The 12,147-nt window shown below is 61.8% G+C and overlaps 2 protein-coding genes across 2 annotated transcripts in view; one reads left to right on the plus strand and one right to left on the minus strand.

Moving 5' to 3' along the window:
• The window catches only part of HID1 (HID1 domain containing), a 19,049-nt gene extending 15,934 nt beyond the window's left edge, over nucleotides 1-3,115 (plus strand). The window contains exons 15-19 of the mRNA XM_014531751.1: nucleotides 18-176; nucleotides 895-975; nucleotides 1,478-1,569; nucleotides 1,757-1,915; nucleotides 2,195-3,115. Of these exons, the coding sequence (XP_014387237.1) occupies nucleotides 18-176; nucleotides 895-975; nucleotides 1,478-1,569; nucleotides 1,757-1,915; nucleotides 2,195-2,258 (555 nt within the window). The 3' untranslated portion in view covers nucleotides 2,259-3,115. The remainder of the gene's footprint in view (nucleotides 1-17; nucleotides 177-894; nucleotides 976-1,477; nucleotides 1,570-1,756; nucleotides 1,916-2,194) is intronic.
• Nucleotides 3,116-4,267: 1,152 nt separating this feature from the next.
• The window catches only part of OTOP3 (otopetrin 3), a 9,638-nt gene continuing 1,758 nt past the window's right edge, over nucleotides 4,268-12,147 (minus strand). The window contains 7 exon segments of the mRNA XM_005884353.2: nucleotides 4,268-4,529; nucleotides 5,594-5,747; nucleotides 5,749-6,400; nucleotides 7,430-7,548; nucleotides 7,825-7,883; nucleotides 8,476-8,612; nucleotides 8,699-9,187. Of these exon segments, the coding sequence (XP_005884415.1) occupies nucleotides 4,359-4,529; nucleotides 5,594-5,747; nucleotides 5,749-6,400; nucleotides 7,430-7,548; nucleotides 7,825-7,883; nucleotides 8,476-8,612; nucleotides 8,699-9,187 (1,781 nt within the window). The 3' untranslated portion in view covers nucleotides 4,268-4,358.

Genomic DNA, 12,147 nt, shown 5'->3' on the forward strand with positions numbered 1-12,147 from the left:
GCGGGGCCTGGTGGGGATGCTGCTGGGAGGGCGCTGGGCAGGGGTCCTCACGCCCACCTGGCCCCCCAGGCATTGACAAGCTGACGGAGAAGTCCCAGGTGTCCGAGGATGGCACCTTGCGGTCCCTGGAGCCTGCACCCCCCCAGAGCTCTGCGGACAGCAGTCCAGCTGAGGAGGTGGGCGTGGGGCTCTGGCCTTGGAGGTGGGGCCCGGCCTGGGCAGCCTGGGTCACCCGAAGCAGTAGGGCAGGCACCCCGCTGAGTCCCTGTGGGGGGGCTTTCCCAGACCCTCCCTTTTTTATTGGTCATGGGTTTAGCCCTTGGCCTTCAGACTCCTCATCCATCAGCCTTATCTGAGGCCGGGCTGGCCTTTACCCTAAACCTGTCACCAGCTGGGCTGGGTCGGGCAGGGCCTGGGGCCCAGGGCAAAGGGTGCAGGGCTGGGCTGGCCCTCAGGTGGGAGTGAGCCCCCCATGCTCCCGGGCCAGTGGGGAGACCCCACTGCCCTCCCGGGTTCCAGACTGTGGGATGGGCTGGAAGAGGGGCGGCTACTCTGCCCTCTGCCCTCACCCTGTACCCATGCCCCCCACCCTCACTCCCCTCCCTTTCCTGGGACCAGGAGCCCAGCCAGTCGTGGCGGGAGCAGCGGCGATTGTCCAGCGCATCAGCCAGTGGGCAGTGGACGGGGCCCGGGGCCCAGGGCAAAGGGTGCGGGGCTGGGCTGGCCCTCAGGTGGGAGTGAGCCCCCCATGCTCCCGGGCCAGTGGGGAGACCCCACTGCCCTCCCGGGTTCCAGACTGTGGGATGGGCTGGAAGAGGGGCGGCTACTCTGCCCTCTGCCCTCACCCTGTACCCATGCCCCCCACCCTCACTCCCCTCCCTTTCCTGGGACCAGGAGCCCAGCCAGTCGTGGCGGGAGCAGCGGCGATTGTCCAGCGCATCAGCCAGTGGGCAGTGGAGCCCCACGTCGGAGTGGGTGAGGGTTTGGGCAGGTGGCACCCCCGTGGGGACTGGGTCAGGGGCCCTGGGACTAGCCACAGCTCAGTAAAGCCTCGGTGGGAAGGTGTCCAAGTCCCAGGACTGGCCCGGGAGCCAGACTGGGGACCAGTCCTCCTGGCCGGGTGACCTTGCCTCCCTCTGACTCGGGTGGAGCTTCCGTTGCCCACAGCACGAATTTTCCTACTGGATCACGCTTCCAGCTCCCCCCCTGGATCGCCCATCCCTGTGCGTCCCGAGGTCACACTCCTGGCGCTGCATGGGGGTATAAACACTCCTGTGAGCTGCCGTTGTGAGGGTCCAAGGGGACAGGGTCTGGCATGTAGTAGGTGCTCACGCTGACCATGAAGAACAGTCACTGTTCAGGGGCGCGGCCCGTCCAGGCCTTGCTGTGTGATCTGGGACACGCCTGGCCTTGGGGAGCCTGCAGTTCTGGGTCAGCGTCAGGCTCCCCAGCCCCAGGAGCCCTGTCCCTCCCCCAGGTCCTCTCCTGGAAGGCGAAGCTGCCGCTGCAGACCATCATGCGGCTGCTGCAGGTGCTGGTGCCCCAGGTGGAGAAGATCTGCATTGACAAGTGAGGCGCTGGGGGGTGAGGGTGGGGCTGTGGGGACAGGTGGGCTCTGAGGAGGGGCCAGGCCAGGCTCGGGTGGGGGTATGACGGGGGCACGGGCCTCGCGGGTCCAGGGTGAGCCCCCTGCTCCCCTTGACCTGCATGGTGGGCTTCCCACGTGAGCGTGTTGGAGACACCCCATCCCTGGCAGGGGCCTGACGGACGAGTCGGAGATCCTGCGGTTCCTGCAGCATGGCACTCTGGTGGGGCTGCTGCCCGTGCCCCACCCCATCCTCATCCGGAAGTACCAGGCCAACTCGGGCACGGCCATGTGGTTCCGCACCTACATGTGGGGCGTCATCTACCTGAGGTGGGCCCCGGGAGGGTGGGGCAGCCACCGGCTGGGTGGGTCTGCCGTCCACCTGAGGGTCTGCCCAGTGGGGCTCATCGGGGTCTCAGTGCTGGGTCCCCCATCGTAGTGGGGTTAATGGTTAATGTCAAGACAGTTAACGGGGGTGGTCCTGTCTGGTTGAGGGTGGGCACCCAGGGTCCAGGGTGGGGCATTGGGACGGGCATTGGGGTGGGAGGGGTCTGGGCGGCATCACTGCGAGGCCTCCCCGTGCCCAGTGACAGCCCACTCCCTCCACAGGAATGTGGACCCGCCTGTCTGGTATGACACCGACGTGAAGCTGTTTGAGATCCAGCGGGTGTGAGGATGGAAATCTACAAGGAACAGGGGCGGGGAGAGGGTGGGGGGCCCCGGTCCTCCCATCCTCCTCCCCACACCTCCACCCGCTGACCGTTCTGAGCTTTAACTTACTATGATCAGGGCTGGGGCTGGCAGAGTCACCGAGCCCTGGGTGGCAGCTCCCGGAGGCCCCTTATGGCTGGGATGCTGGGGATCGGCTCTGACCTTCCCTGAACCCCGCCCCCCGCCCACTCCTGGAGCATCCTGTCTCCCTGGCCAGAGCCCCACCTCCCTCTGCTCCCCTTCAAGGCCTGTCTCTAAGCTGACCCTCGGTGCCCGCCCAGCTCCCTGCCGCTCACTGAGGACTCCTGTGCCCTCTGCGTTGCCTAAAAGGGAGCCGTGGGCTGTTTCTTGGGCCCCCTGGGCAGTGAGGGGGCCTTACCTCCTACCGGAAGCCACCTGTGCGGCCTGGCTCGCTGCCAGGGCCTGAGGGAGGAGGGTGTGTGGCCTGGGGGCTTGAGGAGGCTGGGGGCTGGCTGGCTGGCTGCAAAAGCCAGGCTGGGGGACCCCATGCATTTTAGGGGTTTGGCATGGGGTGTCGAGGGTATCCTGCTATATTCTTCCTGGTCAGTGGATACAGCCTGGCCCCATCTTATATCCAGTAACGGGGGCAAAGGGAATGAGGAGGGGGCAGCTGTTCAGTCCTCCCCTCCCCCACCCACTGCATGGAGGACCTGTGGGGGGGCAGGACACCACCCCTCCAGCCTCCCCTCCGGCCTCCAGGCTCTGGCCTCTGGCCTTCCTCACCCCTCCTGTGTCAGTACAATCTCTGCTGTGTACAATCGGCCACTTTACACAATAAACCGCTGTCCACACCCTGGCTCTCTGTGCTCGGAGGGGAGCTGAGGATTCTGCCTCCCAGAGTCAATCCCCAGGGGCCTAAGCACCTGCTGGGACCAGTGTTGGTCATTTTCTTGGGGGTCAGGGGGATGGAGAATTGGACCCCTGGGCTGTGGCCGCACAGAAAGAGCCCACAGGAGAGGGGATGGGCCTGCCTCCCAGCTTTGGGCACGGCCCCATGGGCTCTGCTGGCCCCAGGCAGCCACTGAAAGGGGGTGGGGGTGTCCAGGGGCCTTGGCCCTGTGCTTGCCAGGGCCCAGCGTCATGGGGAGGGGCCTGGGGCCACCCTGCTTGGGCCTCACCCGCCTCGCCCTGGGCCCGGTCGGTTGGTGTTTGCACTGGGCTCAGGGAGATGGATGGGCTGTCACCTCCGCCCTTTCTTCCTGATGGCTCAGAGGACCAGCAGGCCTGGGGACCCGCAGCCACGGCCACGGCCCTGTGGGGAGCCAGCTCCGGAAGTCTCCTGGGGCTCGGTGTCAGAGAGAGTGTGCTTGGGGAGAGGCGGGGAGGCCTGTTGGCCCCTCTCTCCACCTCCTCCCATGGGTCAGACAAGACCTGGTTTCGACCTCTGCTGGCCCCGAAACAGGACCGTCCCAGCCCCACAGCCCTGTCCAGGACTGTCCCTTCCCGCATTACCCGGTGGCAGCCTGTCCCTGGGAACAAATGCCACGCAGCCCGAACGTAATCAATCAAGCAAGCAGAGTTTATGGCAGCGGGAGAGGGCTGTTGAGCCCTGCCTGGCAGCTAATTAGTGAGATCATTAGGTCATGTGAGGGGGAAGGGCAGCTGCCTGCCGAGCTGTCTGCTCCCAGGGTGCCCTGGCGGCACTTGGACCACACGCCCTTCCTCCAGCAGGAGGCAGACCCCAGAGCCTGGCTGGGGAGGGGCGCCCCTCTCCAAGCTCCCCAGACTCAGTCATTTAGGGCTGGCCCTCCCGGAGTAGCCGTGGGGCTTCCTGGGGGCAGGGGGCGGGGGTGAGCAGGGGCAGGCCTGTGCCCTGTCCTCAGTGTGGGCATCAGAAGCTCAGTATCCAGGCTTTGCCCTTGGTCTTGGGCTGTGAACAGTAACCCACTCTCCGCCCCCCGTACTCCCCTGAGCGAGGCTTTGGGGGAGCCCCCGCTGCACTAAGCGCCCCGGGGAATGGGGCCTCTGCTCAGACTCCGGGCTACATTCTCCCAGCCTTGGCCTTTTGGGGTTCTGCCAGGGGTGGGTTCCTTGGGCAGCCTCAGGCCCCCAGGTAGACCTCCACCAGCCCCCCCACAGAGTGCATGCGGTAGAAGACGCCCAGCGGCAGGCCGAAGTTGACGATGGTGAACCACGTGCGGTAGCCATAGAAATCCTTCTCCAGTCCGTTCTCGAACTCGGGGTGTATGCCGAAGGCAGGCATCATCCACAGCTGGGGAGGGGAGGAGAGGAGGCACTGGGCTTAGGGGAGGCCGGCCCGGAGCCACAGCTCCTGCAGCACCTCCTCGCCCTTGGCCTTCAGAGCAGCCCCGTCCCTCCCGATCCCTCTCACCCACACCTCAGCCGAACTCCGATGGGTCAGGAGACCCCCGGTGCCACCACCCGTGGTACAACCTGCTCTGCCAAGCTGGCACCCCTGTGCCTTGATCTCAGCCACCTTCTTCTCCTGCTTCATTCTTCAGCTGGTCTCTGCCCCTCGACCCTGGCTCTGCCTCTGTCCCATTTCTCAAGGCCCAGGTCAGACTTCCAGGAAGCCTCCTTGGCCACTCGGGCCCACACTTCCTGCCCGGAGGCCCGACTGCTCTGTAGGGCCAAGTCAGGCCTATTGTCTGCCTGGACCAGGGGTTTCAACCCCGGAGGTGTGTTTCCAGCCCTGTCCTTACCATCAGGAGCTCAAACAGCCCTGAGTTGCCCAGCACGGCCACTTAGGCGGCAGGACCTCGGCAGGTCAGACGACCCAAGCCTCAGGTTCCGCGTCTGCGAACCAGGACAGCAGTAGTGCCTGCTGCATGGTGACTGTGACGACCCACGAGATGCTGAGCTATTGCCTGGGGACGAGGACATGGGACGGAGCAACCATCCTCAACACCTACCAGGAGCTCTTTAGAGAACCAGGCACTTTCTGATCTCTTCCTTGGACTGAACTCAGCGGACAGTTAATTATTTGGCAATTCCCTAATTGTTCCCCTGGTGTCTCCCCAGCTGGACAGGGAGCTTCCTGCGGGTAGAAATCTTACGCATCTGTGTATGAAGTGCACTTGGCTGTGCCCGTGGCACGCTCATTCGTGCCAGGGACCCTGCAGGGAGCTGGGGGCCACTCTCTGCTCTCACGTGTCATAGAGCTGGTTGGAAAGCGGCATGTGTCCTTGACAATCAAAGGGACAAGCCAATTACCCTTGGGACAGTCAGTGTGCAATGAGTGCGCCTTGAACCAGCCCTTCCTGAATGAGGATCTCTGGACCAGCTCCGCCCCTAGGCCTCCCGGGTACCACTCACTGTGATATTGCAGAGGATGAGGAAGAGCGAGATCTCCTTGAGCGCCCGCCGCTTCCAGTTGAGGTGGCTGTAGGAGTGGATGTAGGCCCGCGAGGCCCGCCGCAGGTCCTGGCCCAGCTCCAGCAGGGAGCCCCTGCGGTGGGGCAAAAAAAACCGCCAGGCCCCCGGGAGCCGCCTCCCAGAGCGGGCGCCGGTGCAGGCCCTCGATGATGAAGAGGTTCTGGGCGATGTGCTGCAGGATGAGCAGGATTGAATAGGCCAGGATGAGGCGGTTGAGCAGCTCATGGGGGCGCGTGGCCACGATGGCCACGATGGAGAAGTAGGAGATGCCCATCTGGCCCAGGGCGGCCCCCATGAGCAGCACCACGTCCACGCTGCGGGTGGGGTTCTTGAGCGTGTCCAGCTCTCGCTCCTCCAGCCCGTGGATGGCCGTGCCCGCCAGGCAGGCCAGGCTCATGCTGGGGAGCACAGCTGCGTAGAAGGCGTAGTAGATGGTGAAGTACTGGCGGGCGATGGAGGGGCCGCTCGCTTCAATCTGGAAGATCACAAAGACACACACGCCGGCCACCAGGGCCAGCAGGCCCAGCAGCGGCCCAAAGATGGCCCCGTGCAGGTGGAAGGACGGGGCGCCCGGGTGGGCGCTTGCGTGGGGGGCCAGGCGGCGGCCGACGTTCTTCCACATGACGAAGAGCACAGCGCAGCAGATGAGGCAGTACTCGGTGCTGAAGGGGTAGAGCATCAGGTAGCCTTTCCGGAAGACCTCGCACACCGTGGCGTTGAGGCACAGGCAGGTGTTGGTGTCGTTGCCTGGGAGACGGAGGGAGAGGGAGGGAGAAGGAGGGAGAGGGAGGGAGAGGGAGGGAGAGGGGGGAGAGGGCAGGTGGGCCTGGCTCTGAGGAAACCAGCTGCACAGATCAGTCCCTTTCATCCCCTGGAGTAAGCCACCCATTTCACAGGTGTGGAAACTGAGGCCCAGAGAGCAAACTCAGAAACCACAGGTTACAGGAAGGTCATTCCTTTACCGAAGGACTCCAGGCTTCATGTGTCAAGCTTATGTGAAGCATGTAATGCCTGGGTGATGGCTATATCTTGTTCTACTCATCTCTATGTTTGAATTTTTAATAATAAACAACCTATGGTGGTACTTGCAAAAAATCCTCTCTGCACAGCCCCTCTGAGAAACGTATGCAGGGGGTAAAGCGTGAGCACAGTGCGCAGGCGTGCCGTGACTTAGGCGGCAGGTGTGTAAATGCATGTGTGTGCTGGGAAGGCCTGGCTGTACACAGGTCAGGATGGCGATGCCCTGGGCGGGGGGTGTATACATACAGGTGTGGCTGAACCCCCAGACAGGGATGTACCCACGCAGGCTTATGGGACATAGCCTCTAAGGGGCAGACCGTACAGGTGGGGATTGGGCACATGGAGCAATGTGGGGGGTTCTTTCTCCCCAGAAATTTGCCAGCCCTTCTGATATGTCCGGAATCATGACTTTTTCGTTTGTTGCAAGTAAAATGCAAACACCAGGGGTGGGGCGCTTACCTGACCTTATCAGTGAGTAGCTCAGCCGGGATTAGTGGCCAGCTTGCTGACAGCTAGCTGGGAGCCTGGAGTAGGGGTGCAGGGTGCCAGCACCCGATGGGGCAGGCACAGAAGCGGGCAGGATGGGTACCACTGGCAAACGTCTGCGTTCTGTTTAGTCATGGTCCAGCCTCTGAGTTTGCTCGAAACTCTACAGACTCACTGAGCCTCGCCCGATGGAGGGAGTGGGGGTGTGAGCGTGTGCCCGTGCACACATGAACCATTCAGCGGTGGGGGTGGGGCATGGTCTCTTCGTACCTGAGAACTTTTTCATGAGGGCATTGAGCTCCGCCTCGATCTCACGGTGCAAGGAGTCATTGGTGACGGCCAAGACCCACATCAGCAGGTTTGTGGCCAGGGTCAGCATCAGGCCACACCTGGGGGAGATGCCACACTCTGCCCACACAGCCTGGCCGGCTCCTGGGCTGCCCAGCCCTCACCGCCGCTGCATCTGGGGTGGCCCCTCTCCTCCAAAGCCAGATCCCGTCTGCTCTAGGCCTTCAGCAGAGGCAGCCCTGGCGGGCACCTGGGGCCACTCCCAGACCAACCGGCAGCCCAGGGCCACCCTGTCCGGGAAGCTGGGGGGAGCATGCACTAGCTGGGGACAGGGAGCCCCAGGAGTTGCTGGAGGGAGAGAAGGCACCCCCTCTTACCTAGTGAAGTTGGTCTGGACCTGAATACAGTCTTTACAGTGTTTCCAGAGGACCCAGGTCTGAAAGAGACAGGGCCTTGAGCTCAGCAGCAGGGGCTGCAGGGGTGGGGCCAGAGGGTGTGTGTGTGCCCCAGCTGCTTGCGTGTATTTTCAGTGGAAGACACAGTGAGGAAACCTGGGTTGGGATCCTGGCTCCAGTGTTTCCTTGCTGTGTGGCTTTGGGCCAGTGGCCAGATGTCTCTGAGGCTCCGTCTCCTCAGCTCTAAGAGGGAACTAAAACGCCTACCTCTCAGGGGAATGCCTGCTTATTGGGGAAATAAAAGAGATCGTGCAAACGAAACACAGTGCCTGGCGCAGCACAGGGAGTCAGGAGGAAGCGGTTATTCATCATTAAGGGCGGGCCGTGGTTTAGGCCGTGGTTTAGGTACGTGCAAGTAGCACAGCGGATGTATCTGCCGGAGTCTGCGCTCAGGGACACGGTGAGTTAGTGCAGTCTATGTAGGTGTGCACGGAGGGGGCACATGCAGGCAGGCGCTTACGGGGGGCCGTGGTGTGTGTACATACTCTAGGCCACGTAGGGATTGGCCCGGGAGGCTGTTTCCAGGCATCGGTTGGGATGTGCGTGCGGCCTGGGGGCGGGCGGGCCTGTTACCTGGAGGCCCGTGAAGATGATCTCCAGGGCAGGGAAGAGGAGCTCCAGCTGCGACTTGCAGTGGATGTGGCTCACGTCGTAGCCCACGCGGAAGACGTTGAGGCAGATGGTGCAGCTGCCAAAGAGCAGCAGGGAGCCTGGCTGGACCAGCGGCCATTGGCAACTCCCTGGAACGGGCCCGCCCTCCCCACCCTCTCCATCCACCCAGCGCCCCCATACTCACCCCGCACCCACACGGGTCCCGCGTGAGGGTCCCGGTAGAGCACGGCATGCGGCCGGCGGGTGGTGCCAGCCACGTAGCAGAGGAGCCAGAGCAGGGACAGCGCCTTCAGCACGGCCAGCAGGATCCACACGTCGCCCAGCGTGACGGCCACGTTGTTGAAGATCATGCTGCAGATGAAGGCGCCGCCCAGGAACACCACGTTGAGGGCCAGCAGCCCCGAGAAGAGCTGCCCGGCCTTCTGGGCCTGCCGGTCCCGCCGCAGCAACAGCGAGAAATGCCGCACCAGCCAGGACTTCTGGCCCGGCGAGGCGGGGGCCCCTGTCTCCTCGGCCTCCATGTCCACTAGGTTCTCTTTGGCCGGGGCCGCTTCGGTCTCCTGTGCTCCTGTGGAGGCCACTGGTGCAGCCTCAGCAGGCGCTGGGGAAGGAGAAAGGGTCCTGGTTGGCTGCCGGGCTGTCCTGCGTTCAGTTCCATCCCTGCCCCTAACTACTGTGTGATGTAAGGCAAATTAAGCAACCTCTCTGGTCAGAACGTTGGAAATAACAGCAGCTGCCCAGCTACCTTCCAGGACCCTGGAGGTCCAAACAGACCAGGGGCTATGGAACCCTCTGTGCTCCACATTAACACAGACGATTTCCACTGAGGACCCCCTCCCCCGCCCCCGTCCCCCCTGCCTGACTCAGCACCTGATCCTGAGGTGGAGTAATAATGTCTGTCTAGGAAGCCAGGGGCACCTGCACGGTGCCTGGCCCCCAGGCAGACTCCAGGGCTGTGACGTTTTTGCCATCAAAAGGCAGCAGGAGCTCCGCTGACTTCTGGGAGGAAGTTCACTCCCGAATGACAGAGCGAGGAGGTGTCCTCTCTTGCTCGGACTCTGACTCGTAGGTAATGGGTGCCTAGAGTGTTGTGTTGAGAGGGCTTTTGAGGCCAAGTGTGGGCTTGGTGGGAAAGAATGTTATGGTCGGAAACAGTACTCTATTATGGATACAATAGACTAGAGGCCTAGTGCACAAAATTCATGCACAGGTAGGGTCCCTACCGGCTGCCGGTCAGGGCCTCCCTTTGTTCCCCGCCGCCCCTGGTGGTCAGCGCACATCATAGTGAGTGATTGAACTCCCGGTTGGTCAAATTCTGGAGGGGACACTTTGCATATTAGGCTTTTATATATATAGATATGAGTGTATATGAAATGATGGCCTCTCCATCCCCACGTATTTCGGTAGAGAAACGGGCATGCTCCTTGCCTCTCCCACCATTTCTCTTCTCAGGCCCCAAGCCTATCCATTCCAGGCCACGAATTGCTCTTAGATCTTTCTTGACCTCAACCACTGCCCTAGCCCAGGCCCCTACCCTCGCTCCTGGACTGGTCTCCCTGTCCACCAGGCCTCTCCCTACTGTGAGCCCTGCCAAGGCCACATGTTGCCTTCACATACAGTCCACACTGCCTAGCATGCCCTCTCACAACAAAATGAGGCAGAGTGTGTGTGGTGTGAGCTCGTAGCTCAGAGAGCTCGAGGCAGGGTAGCTGCTGCCGCTTCCTGGTCTGGCCCCAACTTCCATCTCCAGCACTGCCCTCGGACTCCCTGGCCCGTGGGCCGTGCCATCCTGCTACTGTTCCCAGAATGCCCTGCCTTTGCCTGCCTCCCTGTCTGCCGACCCCCCAACCCCCACCCTTTGCTCATAATGCCCGATTCTTGCTTTGTAGCTGACTGCATCTTGTCCTTCAGGACTCAGAAGAGCCCCACCTCCTGTAAGCGGCCTCCCCTGAACCCCCCTCCCGCCAAAGCTGGCTTAGGTGCCCGCTCTTGGTGCCCCCACCGAGCCCCAGGCTTGTTTCTGGAGCCTCACCTCTCGCACGCTCTGTGATTGGCTGTGCTTTGCTCTGTCTGTCCCTTTGAACTTGGAGCTTCAGAAGCTTCAGACTCTCCCACTCTGACCACCAGAACACCCTCCTCTCATTTGGCTCTAAGTGCCCCCATTCTCCCATGTACAACCTGCTTGATATTTATACCTCTGCTCTTCTCTTCCGGGGCAAAGAGAATAATCAAACATGGGTAGTGGTTGAGGTCAAGAAAGATCTAAGAGCAATTTTAAAGGTTCTACAGGATTTTCTCCCCCTCACCTAGTCCTTCTGGTCACCCTCGCTCCACGTCTGCCCTCTCCCTGTCCAGCCCCCTCGTCACACTCCCCACACCTGCCCCCCACGTTCCTCCAGGCCCAGCCAGAGGGAGCCGCATTTCTCATGGGGTCTCCTGCCTCCCCCCATCACTCCCGGAGCCCACGGTGCTCTCTGCCTCCCCTGCTTCCCTCCACGTGGCTCTCACCCATCCTCTCCACCCACCTTCAGGGCCTCTCCTGGGAAGCCTTCTCTCTCTGCCCAAGAGTGGGTGGCATTGCTGTGGGTGTGACTGGCTCCCCTCAAGGCCAGGAGCTCCTCCAGGCAGAGACCAGCTCCTGCTTAAGCCAGACCCCCCCCCCCAAACTTGGCACCGCATGGCATTCAACCAGTGTTTGCTGACGACTCTGAATTTTTCGGGGAACTTTCAGCACTAGAGCCATGGACAGAGACCCCTCCCATGAAACTTTTCCATCTTGGCCCAGACAAAGACATTTTTTCAGACGATCTTTATCGTTCCTCCTAAGTCTCCTCCGCCCAGGTTGAGCAAGCCTGACGCTCCTGGGGACACACCTCCCTCCTCCTTTCTCCCCGTCCTCCCTGCTCCACCTCGCCTTTCCGAGTCTCCCCCATCTTCCCAAGGCCGGAGGACTAAGAGCCCAGATTCTGACACCTCCTACCGGTGTGATCTTGGATAAGCTACTTAGACTCTCTGTGCCTTGGTTTCCCCATCTGTAAAGCAGATATACAACTATGGACTATACCTGGTATTTAGTAGATGTTCAGTAACGATTTCTTGCATGAATAAATGAAGGGATTAATGCATAATACCTAGGTCACAGGGGTTTATAAAAATTAAATGATTTAATTTATGCAAATGAATGCAGATCCATGTCTGGCACACAGAAAGCTCTCAGTGTTAGCGATTTGAGCATTTTCTTCCAGTTCTTTCGAAATCCTGGGGCGGCTGGAAGGGTCGGGATTACTGGTGAGTTTCAGTGGCCTGCAAGCGCAGAGGGGACCCGGGAGGACAAGGTTCGGGGGTCCACTCCTTCCAGGGTCCTCAACTACGTCCTCGCCCTCCGCCCGCAGGGTTCAACCCTCCTACAGCCGCTAGAGGGAGCCCTCAAAGTGGCGGATTCTGTCCGCCCAGGGAGAGGGCGACCGGTCCTCGCAAAGGGGTCGTGGGAAGAGGGCAAGGGCGCCCAGAACCGACAAGGAGGAACCCGCCACCCTCTGGCACGCCCTTCGGCGCGACGCCAGCCCCAGGGAGGGCCCGCGTAACTGGTTTGTGGGGCACGGTCAGCAGGTGATGAAAGCCGCGGCCGTCGGG

The sequence above is a fragment of the Myotis brandtii genome, unplaced genomic scaffold, assembly GCF_000412655.1.
Source record: "Myotis brandtii unplaced genomic scaffold, ASM41265v1 scaffold825, whole genome shotgun sequence".
In the NCBI taxonomy this organism is placed as follows: Eukaryota; Metazoa; Chordata; class Mammalia; order Chiroptera; family Vespertilionidae; genus Myotis; species Myotis brandtii.